This window comes from Pavona decussata, unplaced genomic scaffold, assembly GCF_977016875.1.
Source record: "Pavona decussata unplaced genomic scaffold, jaPavDecu1.1 SCAFFOLD_192, whole genome shotgun sequence".
NCBI lineage: Eukaryota > Metazoa > Cnidaria > Anthozoa > Scleractinia > Agariciidae > Pavona > Pavona decussata.
Genome location: NW_028145601.1, coordinates 631858 through 648784, shown reverse-complemented (window position 1 = coordinate 648784; position 16927 = coordinate 631858). Strand labels below are relative to the sequence as shown.

The 16927-nt window shown below is 40.1% G+C and overlaps 1 protein-coding gene across 1 annotated transcript; it reads left to right on the top strand.

Moving 5' to 3' along the window:
* The first annotated feature begins 315 nt into the window (after positions 1–315).
* Positions 316–15692, top strand: LOC146462033 (uncharacterized). Its single transcript, XM_085086105.1, has 11 exons — positions 316–402; positions 2058–3884; positions 4418–4693; positions 7329–7457; positions 8069–8186; positions 8811–9008; positions 9574–10061; positions 10625–10853; positions 11736–12157; positions 12900–13090; positions 14337–15692. The coding sequence occupies exons 2-11, from the start codon at positions 2076–2078 to the stop codon at positions 14479–14481; spliced, it is 4005 nt and encodes a 1334-aa protein (XP_084942231.1). The 5' UTR covers positions 316–402; positions 2058–2075; the 3' UTR covers positions 14482–15692.
* Positions 15693–16927: the final 1235 nt, after the last annotated feature.

Sequence of the window (16927 nt, the reverse complement as noted above, 5' to 3'; positions counted from 1 at the left end):
TGTTTTCTAGCGAGCCAAAATAACACGTCACTGCAGACTGTCAACTATCCTTGCTGTATTTTCCCTTAATCCCATTAATGTAAGTTTTACCGTTTTCCGAGGGAAGTGCGATCGTGTCTCAGATCCATATCGCCACACAAGCAGTTCTACGTTATGGTGTTAACCATCAGGATGCAAGCCACGTTGAACGCTTTCCAAGCTCAGTGCCACAGGACAATGGCTTGGTCGAATGCACCCTGGACCCTTTTCTTGCATGGGCGCGGCAAAATCTGCAGTCGGGATGGGGGCACTTTGAAGGCCCCCAACGCCTGCTGGGAAAATTCAAACATGGCGTCGAGCAGGAAAGGATTTTGTTGGAGCGGCGAATTAGAAACAAGTTTTGGTTTTAACGCGGCTTCAAAGGTAAATGTTTACCTTGATATTTTCGAAAATCTGTACCTTTTCTATAAAATGCTTGAACTTGGGGATACCTGCTGCTGTGCTTAAATGCATGTATGCAAATAACCCGGGACATGACGGCTCCCGTGCAAGCTTGTTGTGCCGACGGCGTTGTTTCAAAGTTCGATGCATTTCATGTAAGCTTTATAGCTCCCCTTAGGCCTAACCGTTTGTTTGTTTGATATGAGCAGTAGGTTAATTAAATGTTTTATTTTACGTTCATTACTTCTGATTCTGTTGGTCGCGGTCGGTGACGCCTACCATTGGTACATGTAGCTATAGCAACGCTCATTGTCTGAGGCAGTCTAACCTTGATTTGAACGCGGCGAAAGGTTTTAGTGAACTTGAAAAGATTCCTGCACAAGCCATGTATTGTTTAGATGCATGCAACACTCTCATAATATTCCTCGTGGACAAACAGTGTGAAATAATTCAGTAATAGAGTTTGAGTCAAGATTATAATTATGCATAAGAACTTTAGTGAGCTTAAATCATAATGTATATGTGACTGGTTAGAAATGTTTTGGATGATTTTTAAAGTTTCGATCAGCTAAAGAAAAGTGAAAGTCTACTCTCCATAACAATAGGCAGATATATAAAATAATGTATGATTTGACCTTGAAAATTATGTGATATGCTCTCTTAAACTACCACTGAATGTTAAAAAATAATTATGAAGTTATCAACTCACTGTTCACAACTCAAATAAAAGACACGTACAGCCCAGCTCATATGGTAGCTAAAGTTGCACTTGAGCCCGAGTGGCGCAAGTGGCTGAAACCCAGTTTCTGTAGCACGAAGCATACAATGTGAGCAACGTTTCTTGTCCATTAGGAAACAGCAGAGTGTAGAGACTAACCTTAACCAGCTTGAACCACTGGCCCTCCAATCTTCTGACTGTCTGATTGAAAGTCCGACCGACTAACCACTTCACAACTGCACCCACCCCCACAGACTCGCACCAAGTCCCACTTCAAATGTTGAACTTTTCATTCCCTGAACCAATATAATCAGATTGAACTCATGACTTCTGTAATATCAGATAAAATTACCAGCTCCCAGTTGGCTTGATAGCTTATTTGGTAGAGCACTGCACTGGTAAATTTGCTGAGGTCATGGATTTGATTCCTGTTTAAGCTCAATTTTTTTGTTCAGGCTTTCTCTTTGCAGTTACTTGCGGTGATAAGTAGCATTTGTACCTGCAATGGTCTTTCATATATAGTTTATAAAAAGTTTGTTTTCAATTCAATTTTTCGCAGGTTAAATTATAATTCAGGGCCCAGTTGCTCGAAGCATGGTTAGCGCTAACCCGGGTTAAATGCTATGACAACCTATAGGTTTTAATACCTCTTAACCAATGGTTAGTGCTAACCATGCTTCGAGCAACTCAGCCCAGGATGGTATGTAAATGGGGGGAGAGGCGGAAGGGAGGGGGGGGGGGAAGAAACCCATCCCATTTATTTTAAAACAAGTTTGTTCTCAAATGAATTCAATTTTTCACAGGTTAAATTATAATACAGGATGGAATGTAAATGGGGGAAGGGGGGAGGGGGGAGGGGGGGGAAGAAACCCATCCCTTTTATTTTAAAAAAGTGTTTTTTCAATTCAATTTTTCACAGGTTAAATTATAACACAGGATGGGATGTGGATCAAGTACTCATCCAGTTGCTACAGAGGTTGGAGAAGATCCGAACCAAACTGAAAATTGTAAGGAAGGAAGGGTACAGGAAAAGCATGTCTCAAGTAAACCCCATGAAAAAGTGGAAGATAATGCAACATTCAACCAAACAGAAGTTGTCAAATCAGGCTTTTTATGTGAGAAGGAAAAAGAAGTCAAGGGAAAGGTTCCGGCTACTAGAGATGTGTCCACTGAAGCCATCCATATTAGCAGCACTCATGAGCAAACGCAGGAGTCTACAGCTTTTGAAGGTTCTTGTAACATAAGGGATCAGAGTGATGAAAATGTGATGGAAGTTAGAGATGTGGCCAATGTTGAAAACAATAGCAGAGAGTCGCTTCATGGTAAAGATGGTAATAGTGTCATGGCAGAGGTACATGTAGAAACAACTATTCCAGGTAGAACAGAGGATGTTATCCAAGCAACTGCAAGTTTGTCAAGTTCAAGCGAGAAACTTGTTGAGAAGAAAACGTGTAAGATCAATGAAAACCCTGTAGAAAAAGATGTTCAAAATGATAAAGAGATAACAAGTCCTACAGAAGGTAAAGATACAGTCAGTATTCAAAATGAAAACAGAGATAAAGAGATAGCCAGTCCTACAGAAGGCATAGATAGAGTCAATGTTCAAAATGAAAGGAGAGATTTAGTAAATGAGGAGGGTGTGGGCATACCAGGGGAAACTGAGTCTGTAATCCAAGTAACTGCAGAGTTTTCCAATGGAGAACTTGGTGAGACGGAAAAGGCCAATGTTGAATACCCTCAAGAAGAACACAATCATATTGATACAGATATAACAAGTCAAACAAAAATAATTTCTAATCCACCAAGTGCTCTGGAAACCGAGCTTCAAAACTTTGTAGACAGTCCTTTAAATGCTAATGGTGACTCCATTCAGGATCCTTCTTGTGCCAACTCTGATCCAGCTTTAAATAAGGAAAGTGAAATTGCGACAGTTCAGGATCATGAACAAGTTTCACAAACAAATTGTGTTGCATCATTTCCAGCTGTCAAAAATCAATCAAACAGCAGTCTAGTGCAGGGAAAACAACCAGATGAAATTGTTTTGGAGCAGACTACTATTGAAAATATCCCAGAGAAAGAAAGTGAAACATCTGTAAGTGTACATGAAAATACCTTTTCTGAAACAACATTACCAGGAAGTGAGCACAAAATTAGCAGTGACAGTATTGTTGTTGAGTCATCGTGGACTGATGGTCAGAATAAAAATTCTGAGACTGCATTGAGCTGTACTGTATCAGAACCAGAAGCAACTAATTTAAGTACAGTCAATGAATGTACTACAGTGTCAATTAGTGCTGGTGAAGATCAGAGAAGAGAAGAGTCAAATCCACTCCCTTTGGAAGATTCAAATGTTGATGTGGTAACAGTACAAAGCAGTGAAACTGCAAATTTAGACTCTGCTAATGTAGACAGCTCCAGTGGGAAGGAAATATTACCATCAAGAGATACTGATGCTGAAAGTAGGCTGATTACAGCATTGCGACTCTCCTGTAAATTATCCCCTGGGAATCCAGTTGAAGATCTTGATACCAGTGGTGTGCTGTCACTTCACCTGATGCGCTCACTGTCACCAGGAGAGGTCACTGTTGCTGAGTTAGTGCGGAAGCTTGATAATTTGACTGAACTTGACTTGTCAGGAAATCTGCTGGGACCTCAAGGTTTTCGGGTCATTTGTCTGGCTCTCAGGAGAAATACGACTTTGAAGATGTTGAACTTGGCAAATAACTTAGCAGACACTGATAGTTCTGTAAGTAACTACACACAGCTATTTTGTGTCACTTATACTTTACTTGCAGTTTAATCTTTCTGAATGAAACATTTTCTAAGATCTTTTCATACTGGATAGGATGCTTTGTTTCCCTTATCCACTGGAACAGGGTGGGGTTTGTGGGGGAGGTAGGGGGGGGGGGGGGGAGATGGTACTTCCATATATATGAGTTATGTAGGTATGTGCTGCCCCAAGGGGTTTGGTTTTTAGGCCATTTTAGTATGCATTTTGGTATAGATTTTAACCATTTTGGTTCTGAAGTCTGAAAACAGCTGTGGATTTGAAGGTCAGGTCTGAAAATGAGTATGGATTATAGAGGCTGGTGTCTGAAAACAGGGTTATCAAAAATCTCCATGTATTCGTCATAAACAGGGTCCAACTTTGGAGACCCTGGTGGAAGGCCCCCGCCAAAAGGTGAAGTATCCCCATGGCAACAGGGAAGCCTACATATTGGGGGCTATAACAAGGAGACTGAAAACATCATCATGGTTTCTTAATTATTGTAATTATAGGAGTGCATAGGGATGATGTTATCTACTAACTGTTCTTTGGAGAAACTGGATGTATCTGGAAATAACCTTGGCAATGACTACTTTTCACGCTGCGTTGGGCCAGCATTGAGGACAAACAAATCCTTGCAAGCTTTAAAGTTTTCCAGTTGTGGCTCGACTGATGCATCTGCCATCTGTGAGGCATTGGTTGAGGGAAATTCTACTCTGAAGGAACTTGATGCCAGCAATAACCACTTTGGAGCTGTGTTTGGTGATGGGCTGTCAAGTGTGTTGCAGGTAATAAATAATAATAAGCAATTATTGGATGAGGTTGAGCATGATAGTGAGAATTATCAAGGCCGAGGTTTGTGTTATCTGCCGAAGCCGAAGGCTGAGGCGGATAACACAAACCGAGGCCTTGATAATTTCGCTATCATGCGAAAACCGAATCCAATAATTGTTTTATTATACAATTATAAATGTACAAGCCTTGAGACATTTCACAGAACAACAACAAAGTAAGCCACGCAATGACACGTTTCAGTGTAAACATCTTTATTAATGACAGCCGTGAATAACGTGTAAAGCGGAATTCAAAAGGTTTACAGAAAGGATTTAAGCTTAAAACATCTGAAAACGTTTCAGGAAAAACTGAATCGAACTGAAACTTTTGAACAAAATTCTAAAGTTAAGTTGTACGGTCTTATGAAAAAATATTAATGTTCCCGATTTGCGTTTAATGAATGTTGACATTACAGTTGAAGAAATTAAAATTTTTCGTTATCTCTGAATGAGAGTTCTGTACAATAAATTCCTCTTGAGAAAGGCTAATAACAGGAGATAACTGGTGCGGATTAATAGCCACTTCCTCACCTCTCACCTCGCACTCTGTCGTCAGGGTTTCCGACATTTTTCTCTTGGTTGTAATGTCAGTCCTGCTATAGCTCCGAATGCTGGATTCATTTCTGTGCCCGCTCACCGCCATGATATGCCTTGCTTCGAACCCGGGCTTGTCCAGGATTGTAACCGCCGTTGCCCTGGTCAAGTGATTGGTATAACACTTTGAAAGTTTGGCTTCTCGAGAGATCCTTTTCATTTTTTCACCGAGCAAACGCTCTCCGACGACCATGTTATCGTACCACACTTGATCAGATATGCCGGCGTTTTTCTTCGGCCGCTGAAACAAAAGTTCGTTTGAGGGATTCAGGCGCTGTATGTACAGTTCAAATGAAGCCACAGGACAGTGTGGTCCTGGTTTCTCGAACATCACGCCTCCTTCAAATCCTTCATCATTTTCTCGTCGGTTCTTTGTGAGTTCATCTGTTGTTTTGCACACATATTTTGCACCTTTGCCATCCGTGCTGAATGAAAAATCAGCTTTTTTGAGTTCACGAAGATTTTGCCTTCCTCGGCGACAAAAGTACAACATAACCTCAAAAAAAACTTTGTTTTGAAGCGTTTCCGGGCTGTTTTGGTTAAAAACATCGCTTTCGTACAGCTTTTTAAGATCTTCTTCGCAGATCGGTGGCGTGTGTTCGACTTTGGCGAGCCCTTGTCGTTTTAGTTCAACGCACTTGGCGCCAAAAACTTTGTTTGCCTCGGCAAATGCTGGATGGTTTATTATATCGAAGCCAAGAGTCGCCTTGAAGTGTCTGCCCAGTCCAAATCTCAGGCTGTTGAGAGTGCTTTTGGAATAAGAAGTTCCATCGACTTTTCTAGCTTCGGCATAAAATAGTTTGAGAACGTTACTGATGCCATCTTTGGTTTGCGGTTCGGGAACTTTCTTCTCCTTCAAATACTGCTGTAAAACTCTAAGAGCTGTCTTGGTAGCTCGTTTGGTGTTCTTTGCGTCCTTGTCGTCAACAAGGCGTCCTAAATCCGCTTCTGAGACTGACGCGAATCTTGGAGCGGACTCCGCCATGACAATCTTGCTCAAACCGCCGGCTAGCTTGTCAGGTGACGAAAACCATTGTCTGCAAAAACGCGTCATACCTACATGCATAAACGCCAGTGTCTGTAGATGTGACGCGATGACACAGCGCCATCTAGAATTAGCGGGGTGCTTTTAGCCAATCAAAATTGAGATAGCATCAGCATTGTATAATAATAAATAATAACAATAATATTTAATGAGGGGGTCCAACTTGCCAAGGCGGTTTTCAGTGGAGCCCTCCTAATCTACCTAGTAAATACATAACCTAACAAAAATACAAAATAAATAAAAGTAAAAATGTTCGTAATAGTAAAAAAGTCAAGTTATCAAGTAAAAAATAAAAACAAGGTTTAAAATTAGACGAAGTCTTTCAAAAAAGTTTTCAGTTTTGCTTTAAAAATAGATAAAACATCAGCTTCCTTAAGGTCAATCGGAAGGCTGTTCCAGTCTTTTGCAGCTTTGAAGATAAAAGTTTGTTTACCCCAGTTAGTTCGAGGAAGAGGCAAACGAAGATCGTTGGAGCGTCTTGTACGTCTTGTGTATATTTTTATGTCCCTCCCTTCTTTTAAACCCACTGCACCTTAGTTTAGTACCAGTATTTTTTTTTTTTTGAGATTTTTCTAATTCTTTGTTGCAACCAATGAATGTATGTGCAAACTCTGTTTATTTATTTTCCTTATGGTTGGGTTGCCAGATTTAAGTGGTATCCTTTAAGAATACAGAATCACTAAACTGGAGGCTTTTAACACATGCAGTCAGTTCACTAACTCATAAGAACTCTTCAAAAGTCGGAAGAGAAGTTGGTCCGTTGAGAACAATTTTATACCAAGTAGAGGACAATCATTTTAGTCACTTAGAAGCTCAAATAATTGTTTTTATGTTACCACCCCCCTCCCCACTCCAATCCATGCTCGTCAATTGACGACTCCATGATTATGACACTCCCACATACACCCAGAACAAGAAAAAGAGAGAAGTCTTAATTCTGATTAATAACAGAAACCAAGTTGTTCCTTGCGACACCTGGATGTTCATGGCACTCATTTGGGGAAAGAAGGGATGGCTGCTTTGTTGGAAGGAATAAAACACAACAATTCACTTGTCAGTTTAAATGCTGCAGGACATGAGGTATTTAAGTTGAAAGCTTTGTTTTTTTCTTTATTTTTTCCATTCATGAAATAGCAAGGAAATACTAAATGATTTAAACCTTTGTTTTCTTATAATCCTGTATTAGAAGGCTTTTAACTGTTACTGATAAATAAATCGCTTTACACATGAAGATATCGATTATAATTAACAATTATTCCACGAGCACGCATTGGATATAAGATGATAGATAGCCAACGAAGCGCGTAGCGCTGAGTTGGCTATAATCATCTCATATCCAACAGGCATGAGTGGAATAATTGTTTTTGTTTTTCTCGGCATGGTATAATGGCTCATATACCGATGGCCGCTAAGCCAATCAAATCGCTTGAATTGCATTATACAATGATCCAGTTTTTAATGTTTACACTACAACTGCCTGCCCCCCTACTAATACTGATCTGTTATAATGTACCAAGACTAATCTGTTATAAATCACTCATCTGCGACCACTCTACTATACACAGGGACTCCAAATATGCCTCCTCGGGGTTTGGTCTCTGGGTAAAAAAAATTAATTATTTCATGATAATTATTTGACAACAGATTTCTTACTTAGAAGATGCTAATGAACATGTTTATTCAATTTCCAGGTTTCCAGTCTATCATTCTTAATGGACTTTTTGTACAGCTGCATTTGTCATTCCACAATGGAAGAGCTGATTCTTGATGGCTCCAAAGTTCTTGAACACAATGAGTGGAAGCCACCAGGTCTCAATTGTCTCTTTATTCTTACTAACACTATGTTTAGTTCTAATCCTGATGTCATCTTGGATATGTCAATCATTGAACAAATAGACTGTGAAGGCCATGGGCAGGGAGAAATCAGCCATACGGGAACTAAACAAATCTTCATGGTTAAATTGCATAGAGGTTGTGCTTTACCATTTAGAAAGCTTAATACCTACAAAATTACCCATGAATTGTACATGTATGCTAAACATTTTGTATGTCCATCTCACAAAGTTAACATTTTTTCAAGTTTTATATGTATATAACCCATTGGAAATCTCTTTTCCCAACTATTATTTCTGTTTCCCAGGCAGCATTGAAATTTGTTTGGTATTTGTCTTACATTTGGCTGAGGATTTTCAAATCTTTTTAAAGTTGGTGGAAGCTGCAATAAACTATAAGGATATCATCATCGTCGTCGTCGTCGTCGTCATCATCATCATCGTCATTATCATTATCATTATCATTATCATTATCATTATCATTATCATTATCATTATCATTATCATTATCATTATCATCAATGTTATTACACTCAAGTGGATTCTCATTCACTGTTAAATAAAATCTCTCTTTATTTTCCCTCCCTGGTGGTACATGTAGATGCCCTAGTGCCAGAAGGCAGTTCCAGTCTTACCAAGTTACTTCTGTCCAGTTGTTCACTAACAAACAAGGCATTGCAAGCCTTAGCAGGGAAGATTCCAGGAAAACTAGTTCATCTCATGTACTTGGATCTCTCCAGCAATGAACAGCTTACTGCGGAGTGTTTGTCCTGCATTGCAGCCATGTGCTCCTCTCCAGGTATGATGTGCTTAGCAGTATTTAATTTGAAAAGCTGAAAACGTTGTTGTTGCTGAAATCTGTTCTTTCCTTTTTTAGATGGGCTGGGAAGGGGTTGTTACCCTGGCCTGCGTAACAAGCGTTTTCTTTGGGTTTTGTGTGTTTATGCTTTGTGAACGTTCGGAAATTGGGACAAGAGCGAAAAGCGAAAAATGCGTTAAACCCGAACGGAAACGGTTGCTATGCAGGCTACTGTTACCCTTGCCTGAATTACCATAAAAATTCTATATCCCTCCCCCGCCCGGCACTGCCTTTGCTAAGTTCCTCTTCATTAAACCCCCACACGATTCCCCCACAAAGTGGTATACTGGTTCATATGTTACAACTGAAATCCTTCAGCTAGCAATCCTGTTTTGGAGAGTGCAGAGTTGTTGTTTGTAACCCCATTCCACTACTCATGTCACTCACGTAACATTTTGTCATGTTTTAATACGTGCGTGCCTAACATGCAAAACATCGTAAATAACAATAATAACCAAATTTTCAGAAAAATAACCATGCAAATGATGTAACCAATATTTTGCAGGCGAAACTTGTTCTTTATTTGGTTTGGACTTTTCACTGAACGCTTCTGATGACATTGCTGTTGAAATGGAAAAGCTTCCAGAACTTAAAAACTTGAATACGTTGCTTCTAAAGAAATGCAGAATCACCTCTCCAAGCGTTGCTGATCTTTCTAGATTCATCGCCGTGGGAACACCTGATGCCTTGCACATTTCGTCCTTGACGCTGGACGGCATCAAGCTCTCTGGCACTGATGCCTTGAAAGGCATGTTGGGATTGTCAGACCTCTTCATACCCACAGATCCCTGCGGTCTGGAGTTGCTGTCCCTCACGGGGTGTGGGTTAAATGACAGAGATGTGAAGCCTCTCTTGAGTGCTATGGGTAATGGTTTGGTTATTAAGGAACTGAGACTATCGGCAAACCGTCTGACGGATACAGCAGTAAACTACTTGGTAGATTCTACTACCTCTTTGCCTTCTCTGCAAGCGCTGGATCTTTCTATTAACAAGGTTTGTGTGTACTGGAGGTTTAAGGCTAGAAAAATTCTCTTTCCGGGGACACAGTCGTTTTTCATATTTCTAGATGTAGCAAGAGTCAAGAAAAAGAAAGCAGCTAGTTTGCTATCCCATCTTCAAATTAATAGTAGTTATGTTGTCTATTTTAGCCGAGCAATGGCTAAGAGGTTCATAGTAAGTAAACGTGTAAAAGCAAGATATAACTTACTAAGGTAAAATATGGTTCTCGGGACCCCGGTCTTCTGCATTCAAAGCTGACGTGATAATCGCTACGTGAAAATATGGCGGACTCACTTAGTGCGTTTATTCCTTGCTGTCTGTTTCCTGACAATATCAACTGTCCCCCCCCCCCCCCACATGCAGTGATAAGCTCCCTCCCACCCCTCCCCCCACCCTTTTATACTTCCTAAATGCTTGATGTAAAACAAGACTGAAGTCACTCACACAGTTCTGTGCTTGTTGTAGAAGAAACAGTCATCTCTCTAGTATGGTCAAAGCATGTTACTTTTTACAGTCTCTTTCGCCAAAAACATGCTTGCTTGGCCGCTTTCTTGTAGATTCGAAATGGTGGAGCTGAGAAACTTGCAGAAGCCATGTCCGACAGACTGACAAACCTCAAGAGCTTGTCATTGGCAGACAATTGTATCGGAAAGACTGGCATACTGGCTTTGGTTTGCAAGATCATTCCAGTCGCTCAGCTAGGAGTGTTGAACCTCAAGAGCCAACAGCAGCCTTTGGGGGAAGAAGATATGGATCAAATAATGGAGGAGTTGGCGAAAACATTAGGTATTGATGTTATTATCAACTGATACTCGTGTTTCGTTACTTAGGATTTAGGCATTTGAGAGTCCAGAAAGAACAGTTCTCGCATTACATGTAATGCGGAAAACCTCAGAGTAGTCAAAGGGGTTGATATGGTCTGTAGCCAATCAGAGAAGCGTATTTGGGTCACGTGATCAAAATGGACCAATCAGAAGGCTGGATTTGAAAATTGAGGACAGAAGCATATTTGTCATAGGTACGTAAATTATGATCATCCGGGTGAGTGTAGTCCTGAGAAGGACTGTTTGTGGTGACTTTGACTGCCGTTTCGACAACCTGAGCGGAAGTCATCTTCAGAGTCAAGTGAATTGTGGAACGTCAGTAGGTGGTATATACGTCTCTGGTTGTTAACCTGATTGGTCAACGAAGTCCAGATGTTATTGGTCGTTTTTCAGTAAGCCGTGATGTTATTGGCTGTAAAGACTGTAAAAAGTGATTGGTGCGTTTCGATCCGTCTTTTGTTAGTCAAAAAGTCTGTGGGTCTATTGTTAGTAAAATGTCTATTGTTTGTCTGTTTCGTTGTTGTTGTCAATAAGTCGTTTGTATGGTGCAGGTAGTTGTAGGCAACGGTTGAGTGGCGTTTGTTCTAAGACACTCACCCGGATGATCATAATTTACGTACTTATGACATGACTCCTGGGTTCAAACCATTTACAAGAAGCATATTTCCTTTTATTCATGAGAGGCTGTTCCATTTCTTCGCTCGTTTTTTCTGCAAGTGCTTCATTTACGTTTGCCTGGAAACGATTTTTACCATTGTACTGCAAGCTTGTTGTCAAGAAGTTTGTTGGGTTTCATAAACCAGCTCAAAGCAAGGATTAGTAACGGTGCAATTTTATTCTGCAGGATTTAACTTAGAAAGTAATGGAGAACACTCCACAGCCCGTTGCAATCTTCCACCAAACTTGTCAATAAACCTGACCGGGCTAGGGGGCGAGCCCGGTGAACTGGGACCAAAACTCGACAGTCTAGCCATTCTGACAGATTACAGCTCTAAACACCGCAGAACCTTGACACTGGAAGACGCGCTCCAGCTGTCAGCGGTCTTGTCCCGCTCTGCTGAAAACACGAGGGCTCAGATGAGTCAAAGAGACTGGAATCTAGTTATCAGCGCCGACAAAGATGCGCCTGCGTGGCTGCAACTTCCGTCAGAGCGCGAGTCCGCGATTTACGTCAGCAACCTACCGCTTAGCGTGACCGCGGAGAAACTGGAAGGACTGCTAGATAGTGAAGCTGAGTGCAACGTAAAGGAAGTTTATTTGCTAAAGGTTTGTGGTGGCTGCGAAATTACATTAACTTGCATCATACATGATAGGTCCCACAATTTTTACCTTGTAATTGGTTTCACCGTCCACCTGTCTGTCTGTCTGTCTGTCTGTCTGTCTGTCTTTCCTTTCGTTTTCTCATTTATTTAACAGATCGTCAATCACTCAATCGCATGTATTAAGTAGACACAAGAAAAGCCGTTTAGAAAGATTTATTTTTATCAGTCATTGACAAATATACACAGAAAAAAAAAATCCTAGCTCACCTAAGAGGAGTTGAACCTATGACCTTCCGATTAGTAGGTCGGCTAAGCTATAGAAAACTCGTGGGAGCTGAGACCATTAAATTAGGTTCAGGTAACAAACATCCTACATTCGGCTAGGGTTGAAGGTTGGTGAGTGGGATTGAATGTGATGGTATGCTTTAAGTCCGGTGATCAAATGAGAAAGACGTATGTTATCATACAGCAACAGGGCTATACTCGGAAGAAAATAAGTTATTACGAATAGAGTGTTTTCACATGACGTTACGGCGACCATGTTGGCGTCCCAAAACAAAGAAATGGTGGCCATGTTGGTGTCCCAAACTAATTGAACTCTATTTTTATGCAAATACTTTCCTTTGTTTCAGTAAACCAATATGTCCGGTAGTCACGTGAATAAAAACGTTCTATATACAGTAAATAAGATAGTGGCTTTGTTTTGCCTCGATTGTTGTCATGTTCCTTGTTGTTGTTTCTTTCAGGATCAGATTCTGAGGAAGCCAAATGGTTTAGCTTGGGTGCTGTTTACAGACACAGCATCGGTGGAAAGAGCTGTCGAATGCTACTACTCCGGTCAAGCCTTCATGTACGGAACACCATTTGTTATCTCCGCTGTCGTTGTTGATGTCATAGCCGACGGTGACACCGAAGAAATCGCTGAGGCTAGAGCAAGGTCAGTGTGTTATTGTCATGCATTCATACACTTCAATTCCATTCAATTCAATTTTTATTTTTCACACGTACAACGAGATTCAGTACAATACATAAAAAACAATAAACATTTATATTACAAAGGAGGATTAAAAAGAATTAGGATAAATTTGTTTAGTTTAGTGTAAGCAGTGCCCAAAGGAGCTTGCTGCTTTCGAGTTGGGCACTGCTAACGATGGAAGAGAAAATTATTTCGATGAAAGAGAAAATTATTTGTAAAGGTTTGAAAAAGAAAACGAAGAAGAAGAAGAATCTATATAAACTATTTATTAATACATTTCTGTTATAATTGTGATATCAGTTTCCAAAAAAGATATGGACCCAACTTGTTACATATAGTATAAAGAGTGGATGTGACAATTTAATTTTATTTTCCACTGACCGAACTTTTGTTTATATTGCGATCGCACCTTGTTTAGTTTTAATGTTATCATCCAAACTGGTAAAGATATATAGGGATTGTTGAGAGTTACATCGTAAGTACAAAGGGAAATTCAGCAATCTAACATATTTGTTTTTAAGGACGGTGCCGACTTTTGCTTCTGCGCATGCGTTCTGCGCATCTGGAGATACTCGGATATCCCATAGTTACTTTAGGGACTGGTTATGAAACCTTGCCATGAAAACAATGGTGCTGCAGTTTATGTTGGAAGGGCCACGACCCTGCACAATCCTTTGTTTTACCGTTCACACCACAGTTGAATATCTTAACAAAAAGATTTCGATTGGTCAGTTGCTCCAACACATTCCAAATTCTATTGTTGTATGTGCAGGGTCAAGGTAAAAAAGGCAAACAAAAACATATAACAAAGAAGTTTGTCAGGTTTCATAACCATTGCCTTCAATTAACTATGGATATCCTATGGGTGGTACTTACTAAAACAGGGATATTTTTGCGCGGTTTAAAACTAAGCAAAGAAAGTAGAACTCAGCAAGTGCTCTTGGTATCCAAAATGAAAATTGGGGATAACCATGCATTTTTCAGAGATAATAAAGCTTCAGTTTGGAAAAAAGCGCCATATATTGGTTTGTATTTTACGGCTTTTTTGTGTGGCTACCCCCAATTTTCTTTTTTGGATTCCAATAGGCCTTCCTAAGATCTCCTTTTCCCGCATGGTCATAAACCGCGCAAAAAAACTTCGGTGTTAGTAGGCACCGTCTTTAACTATCAGTCTGACAAAAACAAATGTCCTCGTTCTGTTTGACAGGCAGGAGATCATACAACGAGCTGAAGGTCGCAAAGCTGATCAAACTGCTCATGCGCAGCTGGTTCAGTCAAATTACAACGAGAGTCTTGCGCGACACGAGTATGCTGCCCAGCACCCCGCGTACGCAGATGGCCGAGTATGGTGAGAGACTGGTCACGATGGAGCCTTGGCATTAAAGAAAAGACTGGGAAGATATCGTTCATCAAGCCGCCGTTACACGTTGAAACTTTTGGCTGAAACTTGTGTGCAACGGCGCTGCGAAACAAGTTTCAGCAGGCGTTGCACCGTGTAACATGGCGGTTTCGTGAAACTTTTTCGAACTTCCGTTACGAGACAAGTTAAACGAAGAGTAGAACCGCTTTCTACTTCTGCAACGGCTCGCAACGGTCGCAGTGGTGAAAAAACAAGAGTTTTACCGTGTAACACCACTTCGTGAAACTTGTTTCGCAGCGCCGTTGCACACAAATTTCAGCTAAAAGTTTCAACGTGTAACGACGGCTTCAGTTGAAGATTATTTGAAAAGATAGGAAATTATATTTTTATACGTTTTTGACCAAGTTTGATATTTGACATACATTTGTTGGCCGTTTGAAGACACAGAGACTGTATTGTAAATGAAGATGGTCACATTGCAAGTATTGTATTTTGCACATGCTTTTTTTTTCAATTGGCAGCTTAAAGGGGAAGTATCACGCGAATTTGATGTCATTTAAAAACCCAAAATTGTTTGTCTGTCAACAGAAACAAAATAATTGTCTAGTTTTGTTATAAATTATCACCCTAGTGCAATAAAACTGTCGATTAGTGCCTCTGGCTAGAGAGAGAGTAGGTCGGAATGGATTGAAACTTGAAAAATGTTAGGCTAACGTTTTTCAAGTTCTCGCATTTTTGTTTTCAAAATGCGCTAGAACAGATCACGAACTGTTCTTTTCAAGAATTGTGTTGATCTCTTTCCTCTCGTTGTTCTTAAATTGTTTTGTAGCTATGTGAAGGTCTTATTTCACCATTTTTAACCAAACAGGTCAAAAAACCCATGAGGCTTCCCCTTTAAATGTAAAGTTATTTGATTATTTCAGTCCGAAAGGTAGGGAGGTGCATTTATAAATTGAAGGTTTTCTCTTTATCTTCTTTACATTACTTTGCAATGATTTTTTTATTGTTCAAACAAGAAAATTTGTATATTTTTGTACATTATTACTCCGTTTGTAAATATGTCTTTGACAACAGAAGTTTGTTTTTTCGTGAAATGTTTCTTATTTATCCTTTGTAACATAAATTCAAGAATATTTATTTTTTATGATAAAGAGAACTTTAAAGTGAATTTTATTTATGTTATTAAAACCAAGGCGTGAAACAATACGTTACGTTCTTTTTAGTTCACATTTCCGTCATTCTTGCCCGTACGAAAAGAGGAAAAATTCCCAAATTGCATTTTGAAAAACATGGTAAAACAACTGTAAGAAATGAAAGAACATTTCATCGTTTGTACAGCATAGTAAACAGCACCATACAAAAGCTGGGGAACTTTTAAATGAATCCTTACACCTTAAAATTTCAGCCACAAAATCAGTAGTCACACTATATGCCTCTCTGTTTGAATCCGGCTGGGGTGAAAAGTTCATTCAGCCGGCGCCTTCTCAGAACCTACCCCTTGCCGTTCTCCCTTCAAAACCAAACAATGATTTCCTCGGTTGAGTAGGATCGAGTGGAGTACCTAGTTGCCTGATTCGGCTGAATGCACGTTTTCCTACTTCGTCAAAAATAGTGTGGAGTAGGGAGAAAGAACGACGATGTGTTGTGGTCGGTCGAATTGTAAATTACTGTAATTATTGTAATTAGGAGAGTCGGGAGCTGAAAACAAAAATGCTGAGTTTCCTACTGGAGTGGAAAACTAATGTAAGGGAGACTCGTTCCCAGCTTTGGCGTGAATTCCAAATTTGACGTCATCCTTTCAGCTGATAGGAAAATGCGCGCTTGCCCAACCTCGTTCCCAGGGTCTCTCTGCTTGCTGGCCCTCAGACCTCTGACGTAAAGCTTTAATTTTGAGCGCATTAAGGCATGGGAAGAATAAGTAATGTTTATGAATGTGGCGCACGTTCTGCATACTGCTAGGATCAAAAATGTTGAAAGAGTCCGGCCCGGTGTAGTGACATGGAGAGATGGATGATAAATGTGCTGCTCGATCAGTGTAATGAATTGTTTGTAGTCACAGTTTGCCAGAGAAGAGTTTGGAGAAATCTTTAAAAATTGGTACTGTATTTGGCATCAAGCTCTTTCGTGTCAGTAAAGAAGCTAGAAGTTACCATTTCAGAACCTTACAACCAAAATAAGAATTTAAAAAATTGAATAAATAATATCAGAGGCGGCTTTGATTTCCATGTGTCAGCTGTTCAAACGTATTTTCTTGCCTTCCATGTAGTGTCGCGACAGGTCGTTAGCGAATGTTCAGTTTATTCCGGAGTTCGGATTGGACCATTTGAAGCGTTAACTTGCTGTACAGCAGAAATACAGCATTGGTTTGCAAATGATTTACTTCGTTTGATCCTGTCAGCTGTTGGCTGAGTAAAAACCAAAATATACCCTGGAAACAA